This window comes from Sinocyclocheilus rhinocerous, unplaced genomic scaffold, assembly GCF_001515625.1.
Source record: "Sinocyclocheilus rhinocerous isolate Xijiao unplaced genomic scaffold, SAMN03320098_v1.1 scaffold1694, whole genome shotgun sequence".
In the NCBI taxonomy this organism is placed as follows: Eukaryota; Metazoa; Chordata; class Actinopteri; order Cypriniformes; family Cyprinidae; genus Sinocyclocheilus; species Sinocyclocheilus rhinocerous.
Genome location: NW_015626863.1, coordinates 1,181,013 through 1,197,417, shown reverse-complemented (window position 1 = coordinate 1,197,417; position 16,405 = coordinate 1,181,013). Strand labels below are relative to the sequence as shown.

At 35.4% G+C, this 16,405-nt stretch overlaps 2 protein-coding genes and 1 pseudogene across 2 annotated transcripts in view; all 3 read right to left on the bottom strand.

The window, feature by feature from the left end:
* The window catches only part of LOC107718127 (potassium voltage-gated channel subfamily C member 1-like), a 60,119-nt pseudogene extending 54,785 nt beyond the window's left edge, over positions 1–5,334 (bottom strand).
* Positions 5,335–7,934: 2,600 nt separating this feature from the next.
* LOC107718123 (uncharacterized) lies at positions 7,935–11,134 on the bottom strand. Its single transcript, XM_016525089.1, has 7 exons — positions 11,128–11,134; positions 10,748–11,077; positions 9,799–10,128; positions 9,214–9,372; positions 9,084–9,131; positions 8,730–8,843; positions 7,935–8,415 (listed from the first exon to the last, which is right to left on the bottom strand). The coding sequence occupies exons 1-7, from the start codon at positions 11,132–11,134 to the stop codon at positions 8,042–8,044; spliced, it is 1,362 nt and encodes a 453-aa protein (XP_016380575.1). The 3' UTR covers positions 7,935–8,041.
* A 3,404-nt stretch (positions 11,135–14,538) lies between these two features.
* Positions 14,539–16,405, bottom strand: part of LOC107717511 (uncharacterized) — a 4,793-nt gene continuing 2,926 nt past the window's right edge. The window contains exons 6-8 of the mRNA XM_016524283.1: positions 15,729–15,779; positions 15,333–15,377; positions 14,539–15,216 (exon numbers count right to left, since the gene is read on the bottom strand). Of these exons, the coding sequence (XP_016379769.1) occupies positions 14,849–15,216; positions 15,333–15,377; positions 15,729–15,779 (464 nt within the window). The 3' untranslated portion in view covers positions 14,539–14,848. The remainder of the gene's footprint in view (positions 15,217–15,332; positions 15,378–15,728; positions 15,780–16,405) is intronic.

Here is a 16,405-nt window from a genome sequence, read left to right as displayed (position 1 = left end):
TATGTTTGAATAAATCCGTCCAAGTTTTTATGACAGCCACTATTTAAATGTGTATATTTCCAAAAAACTAACTGAAGGAATTGTAACCCAATTATAAAAACTTCATTAAGTGCAATCTAAGCCGTTGTACAGCACAAATCAGTAAATTTTAACATTCAATATTATAATGTAGTAGCAACTGACTCACATATATATTTTACAGCATTAGTTGAGAGATTTTTTTTCCTTGAGATTGGTTGGCATGTAGCCTACTGTACCTGATATATATCCAAAATAATCGATATTGATTCGAATCGGTAATCGAATCGAAAGCTTGTGAATGAGAATCGAATCGATTCGTGAAATTTGTGTCAAAACCCAGCCCTAATATATATATATATAATTCCACAGAAGAAAGTAAGTCATATGGAACGACAGGAGGGTGAGTAAATGATTTAAAAAGCTGGTCTTAGTTGGTTTGAGTTATTCTCCCAAGCCTGACCAGGCAAAAACCTTGTTAAAACCACCAACAGATTAGCCTGACCAGGCTGGGAGACCAACAAACCAGTTTAGGTTGGTTTAAGATGCCTTTCTTTTTTCAGCAGGGCAAAAAGGACGAAAAGCAGAGGTCATGAAAAAAAAGGAACAGAAAAAGAGAGAAAGCAGATGTGAATATAAGTTGCATGATATGTATCCCTCCACCACAGTAGTTCCTGATCTCTTCCCCATCATCTCTAAAAAGTCTGGCAGCCCCTCTCACGTCTCTGTTTGGTGCAGTGGAGCCCCATCAGGCCATGAAGGGAAGTGCAGCGATGCAGAGTGCTGCAGTCGCCTCCCCTTTGCAGTGACACACACACACACACACTGTCCCGCACCTCACACCGCACGCGTCCCTCTCCAAACACATCTGATCTGTACGCCAACAATTTCAACCATTCTATCGAGACATTCATCAAAAACACACACGTCCCACGTCTTCCTCTCGCTCTCTCCCTCCTTCAAAGGTCAAAACATCAGATCCACTGATGCAGAAAGAAATATTGCATGAATGGGCAGATAGAGAGAGAGATATATAAAAGGATCTTTTTCCTTCCAGCTAAAGGTCTTATCTCTTGCATGCATGGGGTATTTATTGACACCAAAATACTTCAGCAATAAAACCCAAAAAGAAACGCATTCACATCACAAAAATCCTCTCGGATAGACAGAAGCGTCACGTGATGCACTGGTGCTGTGTCTATTTCTGCAGCTGTGAACACATCTCAGACTCTGATTGTGTGTGTGCACGTCTCACATTTTCATTCAGCGCTACAGACTGCAGTGGAAAGACTCCATATTGTCTGCTTCAGCAGCTGTGTAGAAAAGTGTTTCCTTCCTTAAGGGCAAACTATCATTCTGAGCTACCTGTGAGCACAAATAGCAGCCCATTATATTCCAAACAAAAGAGCGCACTATACTGGCTGCCAGCAGAGAGCCTTCCTCTTTTTGGAAACGTGTGCTGCACACTAACCTGTGTATGAGATATTAGAGATGCTGGACTAGAAGTAATGCTTTTAAAATACAGGACTCACAAATTAGAAAGCCTCTGGTCAGAAAAGGGTCAAATGGAAAACAACAAAAGAATGCAGGAAAATATATAAAACGGGATAATAATGGAAAATCAAAGAAGGAACGGAATTCCATATTTAATTACAAGGAAACCAAAACAATTCTATTCTGAAATGCAAGAATTATTAGTAAGATATAAAGTTTAGATAAATTATCAATAGATTACATTTTAAAATAATCAAAAAGGGGGGGGGAACAAATTATAGTAAGCATAAAAACTAAATTTAAACATTTTGTGTGGTTGAGAGAATAGTAATCCTAAAAAAAATAAAATAATATATAATAAAAATGGAATGTAAAATAATTTAAAAAAAGGAAAAAAATTTAATATGCTTTGGTAATCATGAAAAAAGAATTTAAATATTTTTGTGGTTGACAGAGAAATAATAATCCTAAATAAACACAAGGTAGCAAAAAAATTAAATGTAAAATATATTTAAAAAAAAAAAGAACAAAAATATCTAAATATGCTCTGGTTATCAAAAAAAGTGAATTTTAATATTTTGTCTGGTTGAGAGAAGAAGAATAAATATAAAATACAAAGTAACAAAAATTAAAAGGTAAAATAAAAAATAAAAATCTAATTATGCTCTGGTAATTACAAAAATTTAAATTACATATTTTGTGTGATTGGGAAAAGAATAATAATCCTAAATAAATTATAACATAAAAAAATAAGTGTTAAAATTTTTGCTACCAATTTAAATTTAAATCCTTGTTAAAAAAATAGAGAAATATAATTTACACAAGTTACTGCAACTACAACTGGAGTATTTGAAGTGTCATACTTCTGTCCGTCAGTGGCAAACAGACGCTGTGTACAAAACTGCATAACCAGACTGAGAAATGTAAGGGCTTACGAGAAATATGAATTGAGTGAGAGGTCAAAGTTGCTAAGTGAGGGAAGTGTTTCGTCTCACATGCAGCGAGCTTAACCCCTTCCTCACCTCTGCATCTGAGAGCTCAGCTCTTTCTCAGGTTTAACAGCAATTACAGCAAAGAGAGAGACAGAGAAACTATTAGAGCACAGAGATGAGCACAATGACATCATCATGTGATAGTCAACAGACACAACTTCACAAGGACTGTCCTGACTGAAATATTGCAACTACAGCTGTTTAACTGTATGGGACAAGGTTCTTTAACTACTGGAAACATGCTATAATAGAAACTTAGGAGATAAAAAACATTCAACAGTTTTAATGTGGATTAAATGCTGCTAAATAAAAAAATAATAATAACAAAATGCTAAAAAACACCCAATTCTGATAGAAAAAAAATACCCGTACTACTTAATTTCAGCATTACAACATGTATTTCACTGCCATCTACAGTACATAAACTTCACACTGTCTATGGATCAATCTGCCTTAAAATCTGTATTTTAATATATTTTACAATATGGAGCTAATACTTCAAAAAGTATATAGATCTGATATGTTGCTTCAGGAAAAAAAAACATAAAAAAATATAACTACAGAAAAAGATAGAGGGGAAACGAAACCGAAAAAGAGTCTTGTGCTAATATGAGAACATAAAAGAGGACATGAAAGCAGAGGGAGAAAAAAGATAAGCACTGAATTGTGTCTGATAATACAAAAGTTTGGGGTCAGTAAGATTTAAAAGAATGAGCAAGGACCCACTAAATTGATCAAAAGTGACAAAAGATATTCATAATGTTACAAAAGATTTCAAATAAATGCTGACTTTAAAAAAAAAAAAAAATTTTTTACTTTGTTCATCAAAGATTCTTGAAAAACATTGATAGTAATAAGAAATGTTTCTCGAGCAGCAAATCAGCATAGAATGATTTCTGAAGGATCATGTGACACTGAACACTGGAGTAATGATGCTGAAAATTCAGCTTGGATTAATAGGATTAAAATATATTTTACAATAAATTCAAAGAGAAAGCAGTTATTTTAAATTGTAATAATATTTCACAATTTTTCTGCATATTTGATTAAATAAATGCAGCCTTGGTGAGCAGAAAAGACTCGTTCAAAAAAATTATCAAAATCTTGCCGACCGTTATAGCAATTCAATCTCACAGTCCAAACAGACTTAAACTTGAAAGCCAAATTATTTTGTGTCCTTTTTGACTGTTTGTTTACAGAAGAACAGATAAAAGTCAGAGAAAATAGGGGATAATATTGAAATACTTAAGCTTCATCAATCACATCAAGTCCTTATTAACCTACTTTAATTCAATCAAGGATAATTCTAACATCTGAAACCGTACCTATCATTAAACAAGCACATTAACCTGAAGTAGAAATGTATTAATAAAAACTAGCGGACGTTCTAATAACACATGTTCCTATTAGCTCAGTGTGTGATTTTATTTAAGAGTAAGTGCTGCTTCTGTCTAAAATTTGAGGAATAAGGATGTATTTTGCATAACTATGAATTTAAATCAGCAGCATGTGTCAGATCTTTCAATTATCGACTGGCTTTTCGGTTTCTACAGCAATCATACCAGATCACTGCTCACCGAGTTCAACATCCATAGACGGCTCTTTAATTATTTTTTCACCGTATATAAATAAAACCTGATGTCTCCCATTTCAGCCTTCTTCCATGCTTTTATTTCACGAGTTCACACAAGCTCTGCTCTGTTGTCTGTTTCTCTCTCTGTCTCCGTCTCTCCCGGATTACTCATCCCTGCAGGAAAGACATGGCACTAGTTATCCATGGTTGACTGCCTTACACTAGGGCCAAAATGTGAAAATGATCCCGAGCCATCATATTCCACCTTTGAATCCGCATAAATCTGGCTGTGTGTGGATATATACGCTCAAACAGACCGTGCAAAACATGTGGACATGTATGTAGTGTGTTCTGCATCTCATTTCACACACCTGACATCCTGCACGAATGCTGCTGGTGCTATTCCACATGAATGCTGGTGTAAGAATCAATGCATGTCACCACGAACGCACCAGCATTAAAGCAGCACAAAGCAATACTTGTTGAATGTTGTGAAAGAAATGCTCGCCCTAGTTTACCAGAACTCATCCATTAAACACTGGAAACATATGATACATAGACAGAAAGAGAGTTTATTTAATCCAATAACAGAAAAATGCATGCAACAAATATCACACACAAAATATACAGACATCTAGTGCACTATACAGACACAGTGTAGACATCTATACTGAGCAGGATACTCACTTGACCTGGGTTGAATTCAGATCATATGTTAATCCATAAGAATAACCCGATGCTTTTCTCAGATCACGACATGTATGCTCCAGTTTCGCACGGCTGATAATTAAGAGAGTAGTAAGTAAGAGAATTAACACTAGTGTGTGTGTCACACCTTCCTCCCCTTCATAGGCAGCTCGCACAAATGATTTCACCACCCTAATTTAATTTGGCTGGCGCGCGCACAGGTTTTCTGCGCGGAACAGAAGGATGATGAAGATGAGGATGAGGATGGTGGTGCTGATATTTCCCCCGTTTTGAATCGCCCTCCTGATGTCTAACGCAAGCGGTTCATGTTTCAGACAGACGCCACACACACATTCACGCGCGCACACACAATCACGGCTCCTGGCGGAACTGCACCTCGCTCATTTAATTATTTATTTCATTTTTTATTCTTTCGGATGTCACACGTGGGCGGTGGGAGGACTCACGCGAGTTCGGTAGGTGATTGTGACGTGGCGCGGTCGGCGCTTCATACAAAAAGGTGTAAAGAAAGCAACTGACGGTCACAGACTGTAATAATATGAAATATTTTTATGCGTATAAAAAAAACTAGACTTGTTTTGGTCTGGGAAAATGCATTTATTTTCATTTTTTATACTCTACTTTTCTGTATTTTTTTAAATATACATATTAATAATTTATTAATAATCTAGGCCTACTATATATATATATATATATATATATAAAAAAAAAGCCTAACAATAATATCTACATCAAATTTAAGTCAGGTCTGAATTTTGACGCAACCATGTTTTTAAAGTCATCATGAAATCAAGGTTGACCATTCTTGTTATTTTTATGGAATATTGCAGTGTTTATTATAAAGTACACATCATTATTTTTTAAACCCATGTGCCTTTAATTTTAAACCACAATAACTTTCCCTCCCACTTACAACTACAATCTTCAAGCGATTATAAAATGTCCAATTAATTTTTCTGACATCACAGAATCGCTATTAGAGTTTTATGATGGCTAAGATAACTATAACAATAACTACATTAGCGTCCACACCAACATGATAACTGTTTATTATAAGTGCGCACTGGAGTTTTGTCGTCTGCAACTTGAAATGCTCGAGCTCTTTAAAGTCAGGTGGATTCTGATTGCCTGTCAATGTGTTTATCGTTCATCAGCTGGAAAAGATTGTTATGAAAGTGATTTCAACAATATTGTTCCTCTGTGCCGTTATCGTTTTAGTTGTGGTGTGGACTCTGATATTCTTTTAAATTTGGAACAATTTTTAAAACTATATCTTTATTGATACAGTTATTGTACATTGGTGTGAGCCTGTCCTTTATACAGGCTTCTGGATACAACAGAAATAGCTTTTGGATGTTTGTTTTTGGAGAGCAGGGTATTGGAGTGAGAGTGTGTGGTTTTTGGGATTTCACAAAAAATTGTGATTGATTCCAGTCTACTCCAACATGACACAGTCATTAAATATGCAGTTAAATATACAAAGATATTAAGATTGTCCTATAAACATGCTTAACCCCAATAGACTAGTAATACTTGTATATCTCCTACTTTGTGATTAATAATTACATAATCTGGCACATGTTCTGTATGCTTTGATGCCTCTGTCGAGTCCTTTGCCTTCTGTCTTCTGGCCTCTCTGATGTTCGTGTTAATTCTCCAGCTAGTGTCATGACTGATTCTGATGGTCTTTCTCTTTCTTGTACCTGTGATTGTACAGCCGAGGAGGATCTCTCTTTCTTTGTGGCAATACTTTGTATTGATGTTCCAGGGTTCTCCTGTCCATGTGTCCTAGCACTTGTAGGGACAATGGTTGATTCTCCTCTTATATCTCTTAGCAGATTCTGTGTTTGTACAATTAGCCGTGACAGCTCTTGCTGAGTGGTAATATTCCCTTCACTTGTTCGTCTTCTGTTTTGATCACCATCATGTCTAGCCACTGTGATATTGACACAAGCAAAGAAACAGGACATGCATAACATTAAACTAACCAAAATCACAAAACAAATGCAGCTGTAATGGTACTGTAAGTCAGCCCTCCATCTATAATAGACATAAAAAAACAAGCAAACAGGAACTACCTGTCTTTACTGTGGACAACGAGACATTATGAATAACAAAATACACAGAATCTGCTTTCTAGTGCACAGATTAAATACAAATCTTTTTTTCATGTAAAGTTTAAAAATAAACTTTAAATCTCTAGGTAATCAGCAATTGCATACATCTTATCTACCCACTTATGACACTTACTGTTTGGTGCACTTGAATGTGTTCTGCTGGTAATGTGCATATCGAAATTTCGCTCTAAAAAAACATGTCTGCCCGCCTCCATTGTGTGTGTCTGGTGCATGCCATCGTCTCCCACTGCAGGCAATCATAAGATAAAAATAAAATTGCTATTTAAAATGTTACTAAAAATATTAATATAACATGTTTTTTGATGGATTGCAAATTTACATACAACTAAAATTAAATCACACCAATAACTCATTTCATTAGTTACAGTTACATAAGTACAGTTATAAGTATTCTCTGATCATCTGCAAACTTTCAGATTAGAAACACACACACACACACACACACATATTTAAATTGATATCTTACTGAGAGGAGGAATTCCTTCCTTACTATTTGAACGTCTAGGAGCAGAGCCTAAAATTAAAATAATAAACAGTATTAATCAAATGCAATTTACTTTCTGCCTTTTTTTCTTCTCATTGTCTCTAAGACTTACCAAAGGCATTATCTCTCATTTCATCTTCATTAAGTGTTTCTTGAAGCAGATTTATGGTTCCCTGTAATAGTTGTGCTTTTTGTAGCAGAATATCGTTCTGTACTTGTCTTAACACACTGCGGAGATGTCTGAATCTAGCATCATCACACCTCTGAATCTCTAAAATAAACCAAAAATCAAGGTGATTTTTAAATGTGTCACAGCAAAAAGTATTTGGACACCAAAGCCACAATTTACAATGTATATGTCTTTGTATCATATATCAAAATATCAAAACAAGTGGCATTTGTTTTAAATAAATATAGCACAGCGACACCTTTCAATCAAAATATTTCACAAAATACAGGTGCATCTCAATAAATTAGAATGTCGTGGAAAATTTCATTTATTTCAGTAATTCAACTCATGACACAGTCATTAAATATGCAGTTAAATATACAAAGATATTAAGATTGTCCTATAAACATGCTTAACCCCAATAGACTAGTAATACTTGTATATCTCCTACTTTGTGATTAATAATTACATAATCTGGCACATGTTCTGTATGCTTTGATGCCTCTGTCGAGTCCTTTGCCTTCTGTCTTCTGGCCTCTCTGATGTTCGTGTTAATTCTCCAGCTAGTGTCATGACTGATTCTGATGGTCTTTCTCTTTCTTGTACCTGTGATTGTACAGCCGAGGAGGATCTCTCTTTCTTTGTGGCAATACTTTGTATTGATGTTCCAGGGTTCTCCTGTCCATGTGTCCTAGCACTTGTAGGGACAATGGTTGATTCTCCTCTTATATCTCTTAGCAGATTCTGTGTTTGTACAATTAGCCGTGACAGCTCTTGCTGAGTGGTAATATTCCCTTCACTTGTTCGTCTTCTGTTTTGATCACCATCATGTCTAGCCACTGTGATATTGACACAAGCAAAGAAACAGGACATGCATAACATTAAACTAACCAAAATCACAAAACAAATGCAGCTGTAATGGTACTGTAAGTCAGCCCTCCATCTATAATAGACATAAAAAAACAAGCAAACAGGAACTACCTGTCTTTACTGTGGACAACGAGACATTATGAATAACAAAATACACAGAATCTGCTTTCTAGTGCACAGATTAAATACAAATCTTTTTTTCATGTAAAGTTTAAAAATAAACTTTAAATCTCTAGGTAATCAGCAATTGCATACATCTTATCTACCCACTTATGACACTTACTGTTTGGTGCACTTGAATGTGTTCTGCTGGTAATGTGCATATCGAAATTTCGCTCTAAAAAAACATGTCTGCCCGCCTCCATTGTGTGTGTCTGGTGCATGCCATCGTCTCCCACTGCAGGCAATCATAAGATAAAAATAAAATTGCTATTTAAAATGTTACTAAAAATATTAATATAACATGTTTTTTGATGGATTGCAAATTTACATACAACTAAAATTAAATCACACCAATAACTCATTTCATTAGTTACAGTTACATAAGTACAGTTATAAGTATTCTCTGATCATCTGCAAACTTTCAGATTAGAAACACACACACACACACACACACATATTTAAATTGATATCTTACTGAGAGGAGGAATTCCTTCCTTACTATTTGAACGTCTAGGAGCAGAGCCTAAAATTAAAATAATAAACAGTATTAATCAAATGCAATTTACTTTCTGCCTTTTTTTCTTCTCATTGTCTCTAAGACTTACCAAAGGCATTATCTCTCATTTCATCTTCATTAAGTGTTTCTTGAAGCAGATTTATGGTTCCCTGTAATAGTTGTGCTTTTTGTAGCAGAATATCGTTCTGTACTTGTCTTAACACACTGCGGAGATGTCTGAATCTAGCATCATCACACCTCTGAATCTCTAAAATAAACCAAAAATCAAGGTGATTTTTAAATGTGTCACAGCAAAAAGTATTTGGACACCAAAGCCACAATTTACAATGTATATGTCTTTGTATCATATATCAAAATATCAAAACAAGTGGCATTTGTTTTAAATAAATATAGCACAGAGACACCTTTCAATCAAAATATTTCACAAAATATATATAAAAAAGATACATTGTTAAAAAATAAAGACAAATATCTTGGACAATTGTTGGTTATTAAACTCATAAGGGTTAGTTCACCCAAAACTAAAAGTTTGGTCATCATTTTCTTAAATTTCAGATGTCAGTAATGTTAACCTGCCATTCATGAAATATACACATGAAAGATAACACAGAAGTACAGATGTGTTTTCCATGAACAAACTACAGAAATTTTTATAGTTTTTATAATATCTTACCTCTCACTTGCAGGTGAACTGTTCCTGTTTGCAGACATCCATTGTGAAAGACTTTGCATGTATAGTCTCCTGAATCTGCTGGCTGAAAATTTCTCAAAGTCAGAGCAAGATTACTTCTCTCCAACTCCTGGATGGACAGACTCGCTCGGTTCTCATAGTTTGTTTTCTCCTGCCTGTTGTTATACTGATAAATGAGCTCTGTTCCTCTGAACCATCTAATGTCCAGGGGCACAGCACTGGTTTCAGGTGAGAGATGAGCAGGTAAGATGACGTCTGATCCAGGGTAAGCAGATACCGTTCCAATAGGAGTGACAAGTCCAAAGGCTTCAGCTGGAGGGAGAGAAACATATATATTGTGAATAGCATGGATAACAGTAACATTCCTTATAACTATAACTTTATGACCATTTTAATGTCTGATTTACGAAGTTGGAACTTGTTGTCAAAAGGCAGACTTTGAAATATGGCACAATTTTATATGTGACTGGCATTTCTCCTCTTATTTAACTTGCTTCCTCATCTAGTCTAATAAACCTGGCATTCTATATTACAAATATTGATGGCTCTTTTACTAATTGCTTTGGAAAAAGCGTCTGCTAAATGCATAAATGAAAACATAAATGACAGACTCATTTTTTCCAAAGTAACTTACAGTGCATTCAAGTGATGCATAATTTTATTTCAATGGCTAAATGAGGACCTTAAGAGAGTGTAAGATATTATTACTGCAATATTTTTCTGTAAAGATGTTTGAAGCGATGCCCATTGTGGAAAACTATGAATAAAACTGACCTGACTATGTATTTTATAAGTACTTGTGCTTCAAGGGAATCGAACCAGTGACCATTTGCTAGCACCAGCTGAGGTAGAGGAACTATTTCAAACTTTAAACTAAAGTCGTTTTGACTAATATGGATTATCTTTGAAACTTGTTTAGTTGAATACTTACAGCTGATATGGAGAAAAACTGTATCTTGTATTGATTGACTTTCATGGGTGACCTCACAAATATAGAGGCCCTTCTGTGAACTCCTGACGTCTCGGAGAGTCAAAGACACATTTCCATTTTGTAGATCTTGCAATGGGAGACTCACTCGACCCTCATAGTCTATGTTCATTGTCACCTGTCCATTCTTATAATGGAAAACTGGATCCTCCTTATGCCACCACTGAATTTCCATTGAAGCAGCACTGATAGCCGGCTTAAGATGACACGACAGAACAACATCATCTCCAGGATGGGAAAATACAATGTCAGACTGGCAAACAACAGACAACTCTGAAGAAAAGAGAGAGAGAGAAAATAATAGTACTGAAAAAAAAATATACCTGTCATATGTTACTTCTGTAATAGTGTTTTATGTACAGTGAGACTCAGCCGAAGTGAGTTACACAATTTTTCTTTTGACTTGCCTTGACTAGTTTTTGACACTTTAGCTTCAACCATTTTTAATATTTCTGCACATCTGAGACACTGATGGAAAATCCACTGTAAGCCTAGAAAACAAACTATGACAATATGAACGTGTCCATGAATATGTCCTTATATCAAACCTTAAGCTGATGAGCAGTAAATCAATTGCAATGCATTTCAGTTGCATTCAAACCTCTAAACTTATATAAATAAATGTAAATAAAATATAACATTTGAACTTTAATATTAACTAAATAGTTTCGCATTGATAAAACATATAAATATGGTGCTATTATCTGAAGATATAAAAAAAAGCTCAATCATAAATTCACATAAATTCTTGCAAATTATAGATTAAATCAAACAATATATTAATCTGTTGGTCTAAAACCAACTTTAAATCAAAACATTATTATTGTTGTTGTTAACACACACACACACACACACACACACACACACACACATATATATATATATATATATATATATATATAAATAAAAAATAAAGGAAATTTGTAAACTCGTACAAATAAACTAAATTAGGCATTTTGCTGCTCCCTACCGGCAGGACAGACAGCAGGCAAACTCTGGTAAATCAAAAACGAAAGGAGCTTGCTATTTTAACTATACGTTTAAACGAAATCAGTAGAATATAGACTACGTCCTTTTTAAATAATGAGAATGATAATGATAATAATAATGATAATAATAATAAATTACCGATACAATTTTCTAGTTATAATGATAACGAAGCTGCGGTAGGCCTATTAAATGTTAAAAAGGCGAAGAAAATAGACTTTTTATGTACGACTAAAAAAAACCTACCCTTATTATATTCATGAACGAGGTCTAATGTTATGTATAACTTTTTGAAAAACAATAGTTTTAGTTTCAGATGCCGGTCCACTTAAAGAGATATTTAAACTTCGGTTCATACGAGCAAAAATCAGAGACACATTCGTAGTGTGGTTATAATTCAACTTAGGCCTACATATACGATCAAATTGTATCTTACAACATGTATTAAACGTATTAAATAAATAAATTGACTTACAGTACCTTCCTTCTGTTAGAAGCGACGAAGGTTTTCTCAGACTGGTCAGGTGAGATTTCTTTAGAACGGGTCAGTTCGGTTTGGCTGATCACGTGACATTCCCTAAATTCTTTTAGCTTTAGTACTTTTGAATCTGTAAAAATGTTCGTTAAACCGTACAGCCTAGCCCTAGATTGTAGAATATACACTACTCAAAAAAAGTTAGGGATATATTCGACTTTCGGTTTAAATTTATAGAAAATGTAAAAGGTTCTTGCTACAGTGATATTATATCATGAAAGTAGGGCATTTAAGTAGAAGCATGCAATGGTCATTTCTTTATCTCAAACAATTTATTGAAACAAAAGCTAACAACAGTGGTGGGCATACCACAACAAAAAATGTCAATGTCTCAATAACTTGTCATGTGTCCTTGAGCATCAATTACAGCTTGACAACGACATCTCATGCTGTTCACAAGTCGACTTATTGTCTGCTGAGGCATGGCATTCCACTCTTCTTGAAGGGCTGCCCTCAGGTCATTGAGGTTCTGGGGTGCCAGGTTACGACCCTCTACACGACGACTTAGCTGATTCCATAGGTTTTCTATGGGATTCAGGTCTGAAGATAGTGCAGGCCACTCCATTTGAGGTACCCCAGCCTCCAACAGCCGTTCCCTGATGATGCGACCTCGATGAGCTGGGGTATTGTCATCCATGAAGATGAAATCAGGCCTGTGTTGCTCATGCAGAGGCACAAAGACTGGATTAATGATGTTATTCAGGTAGTATTGGCTTGTCACAGTATCATTCACAAGGTGTAGGGCAGTTCTGTATTGATTAGACACACCTGCCCAGACTGTAACACCAGGCTCGTCTGGTGACAACAGTGGCTGCTGCATAGCGTTCTCCTTGAGGTCTCCAACAGCGTTGGTGGCCATTATTTCTGCTCAATGTGAATCGACTTTCATCAGAGAACAGCACTGAGGCCCACTGGTTCCTCGTCCAGCGCAAATGCTCCCTGGCCCATGCAAGACGATGACGCCTGTGCCTGGTGGTGTGGTCAGGTACCCTTGCAGGTCGTCTAGCACGCAGACCATGCTGATGTAAGCAGTTTCGAATGGTCTGACGGGACACTCGGGTGCCTCTCACCTACCTTAAACGTGCCTGGTGTTGAGTGGCATTTATCTTCCGGTTCCGCAGGGCACTGTTCACAATGAAGCGGTCATCAGCATGGGATGTGGCCAAAGGACATCCACTTCTATGCCTTTCTGTGACTCTTCCAGTCTCTGTGTCTCTGTTGCAACCTGCTGATGACACTCTGTGACACTCTAAGCTCAGTGGCAACTTCCAATGTTGATCAATTTTTAGGTGTCATCTTGGTCTCATGATGTCAAAATGTGAACAGCATGATGTGTAGAGGACTGTTTAAATACAAATTGTCATTGAACCAGAACATTTAGGGGTTGATTCATGGATCAGACACTTGTTGTGATTTTTGCGGTTAATTACCTTGTTAGAGAACAGCATGCTATGCAATAAGTACTGAAACATTGAACAGTTGGACATGTGCATTTAAAAGTTTAGAGAAGGTCAAATTAAGTTCACCTTTAAAGGTTATAGTGCATTTTAGGTGCATTCTGAAATTTCACCCGAAAGTCGAATATATCCCTAACTTTTTGTGAGTAGTGTATATGAATTTAGAGTTTGTGAAGAGATACGATCCTAACATGCATTTGATTAATACGGTCCTTAATCAGCGATTTTATGCATGCTAATATGTTGATGATGAGATGTGTGGCATGTTACAGGTTTGGGTGATTGAGAACAGCATCCAGGTGGTTGCCACACAGTTACATTATTTGACCCCAGAGAACGTGTATGTTTGGAAGGTGAAGGAATATGTAGAAAATAATGCACATTTTTTCTTTAATTCTTTAGTCTGACAGATGACTTTTTTTCAGTGTTCTCTTATAAATCACACTGCAATTTAAAAAAAAAAAGGAAACTAGAGACATTGAGTAAATGAACAGGTGTTCATGTTTTGTTCTACTTAAATTCACAGTCATATCTCATGAATTTTGAAGATGCAATGTTAAAAAAAACACTTGACAATTTATTTAAAAATCAGTTTTAAAAATTATTTTTTGTTTTAGAAAAGTCATGCAGGTTTAGAATAACACAATGGTGAGTGAATGGTGACATTTTTTTGGGGGGTGAACTAAATAGCTAACAATGTCCTATATGAAGACTACAGTGGTTTTCTGAATCCGTACATTTATAACGATTGTGGTGTGTATAGTCTGAGCAAAACAAAATCTTTTTAAATCCTAAAATGTTATCAAACCCCAAATCAGAAAACATAATTAATCGGAAACACACTATTTTCTGTAAAGGCACATGATTTAAGTTAGCAACATGGCTAAAATCATTTACAGCAACTTTATTTTGGATTTCACAAATATGAGAATGATTCCAGATCACTCCATAACACATCTAAAATGTAGGAAAAACTGTGACTGTGACCAAATATGGCCATTTAGTCAAGATCTATTCTATACAAATGTTTAATCACAATAAACCTGTAGTAATTAGTATATTTAATTACAAAATGTGGCATTTTCTCTCTCTTTTTTCTTGTCTCCTTTGCCTCCTGCCTTCTGGCCTCTCTAGTGTTCGTGCTGTATCTGATTGTGATGTTCCTGGTCTCTCTTGTACCTGTGGTTGTACAGCTGATGAGGATCTCTCTTGCTCTGCAGCAACAGTCTCATGTCTCTTTTCTTGAGTGCTTTGCATGGTTGCTTCAAGGCTCTGTTGGGACTGTGTAGCTCTTTGTGTTAAACTTACAAATTCTGATCTTCTTAGTCTTTGCAAAACCTGTGATGACGTATCTAGTGATGATAACTCTTGCTCAGTGGCAGTACCCTCTTCTCTAGTTTGTATTGTTCTTTGACTGCCACGCTCTCCTTCCACTGCAAAACAGGACATGCATAACTTGAAATTGAACTAAATAAATCACAAATATATGCAGTAGAAAATCACAAACACACATGCAAGTATCTACTAAGGAGTTAAAGTGGTATCTTACTGAGAGGGGGAATTCCTTCCATACTTTTACTGGTACATGTAGAACCTAAACATTTAAAATGTAAACAAAGCCAATCAGAGGAAATCTCTAAACTTTGTTCTGTAATTGTATACCTTACCAGTGTACTTTTTTTGTTTATAGGCTAGTAATAATCTGGGTGGAGCTAGAAGCCATCTTTTCTTGTTTCTCAGAGTCTTTCAGACTAACTGACAAATGTCTTTTCATTTTTGTGGAGGTATCAGTACGATGTCAGTAGATGACTTACATTTATACTGTAATTGTGAAAACCTATCTATGAAAAGCTTTAAAATGTAAAAGTAAAATACTACTTTTGGCACTTCAAGACACTGTATGATATAAAATTTTCCCCACCAGAAGCATAAAGGAAGCATCTACCTGCTCTCCTGTCTTCCATGTCGAATCGTTCCAATTTGCTATGATCTTGTACTGCAGGAAATCACAAGATATTGTGAAAATAAGGTAATTTAGTATGTCAATCCCATATAAAAACATGGCACAGAAATTAAATAATCAGTTAAACCTCAATGGCTCTTCCAATCAAAGATTACAGTGACATGGTATTATCTGAAGGGTTGTGCAAAATTAGATTTGAATGATATATACTCCCTTAAAATTGAGTTTGAATTTGAATTTAATTGGTCACACGGTAAATTGCAATTGCAATGACAGGATGAGGAATTTACTGAATTGCATTTCAAAAGAAATTCAACAGGTGGCATTTCATAAATCTTTCTTTCATTGAGCTGTTATTGAGTTTTGAACTTTTTCAAAATTTTCAAACAAGGCTTTGTCAATCCAAAATGTAAAGTTTGTCTCGATAAACTTTGCTTTTTAATTAGTTATATGAATTTCTTCTAATTTAAATTAATTCTCATTTTGCTTCCTTTCATTCAAATTCTAAATAGCCATCCTGTCTAGAGAGTAGACTACAATGCCGGCTGTTCTGACTCACAGACTGTTTTGATATTTAAAGGATTTGCCACTGATGATTAAAATTCGAGTTTTGAGCAGTGTAGAGTAGCACTTGTTGTTTGTCATTTCTCCGATCACAA

Bases quoted from the DNA above. Each gene is read 5' to 3' on its own strand.
- LOC107718123 (XM_016525089.1), bottom strand. The intron at 8,844-9,083 runs GTAAGATATCAA...GATTGCCTGCAG, and splicing joins GGAAGGAATTCCTCCTCTCA to TGGGAGACGATGGCATGCAC. The intron at 8,416-8,729 runs GTAAGTGTCATA...TCAATATCACAG, and splicing joins ACATTCAAGTGCACCAAACA to TGGCTAGACATGATGGTGAT.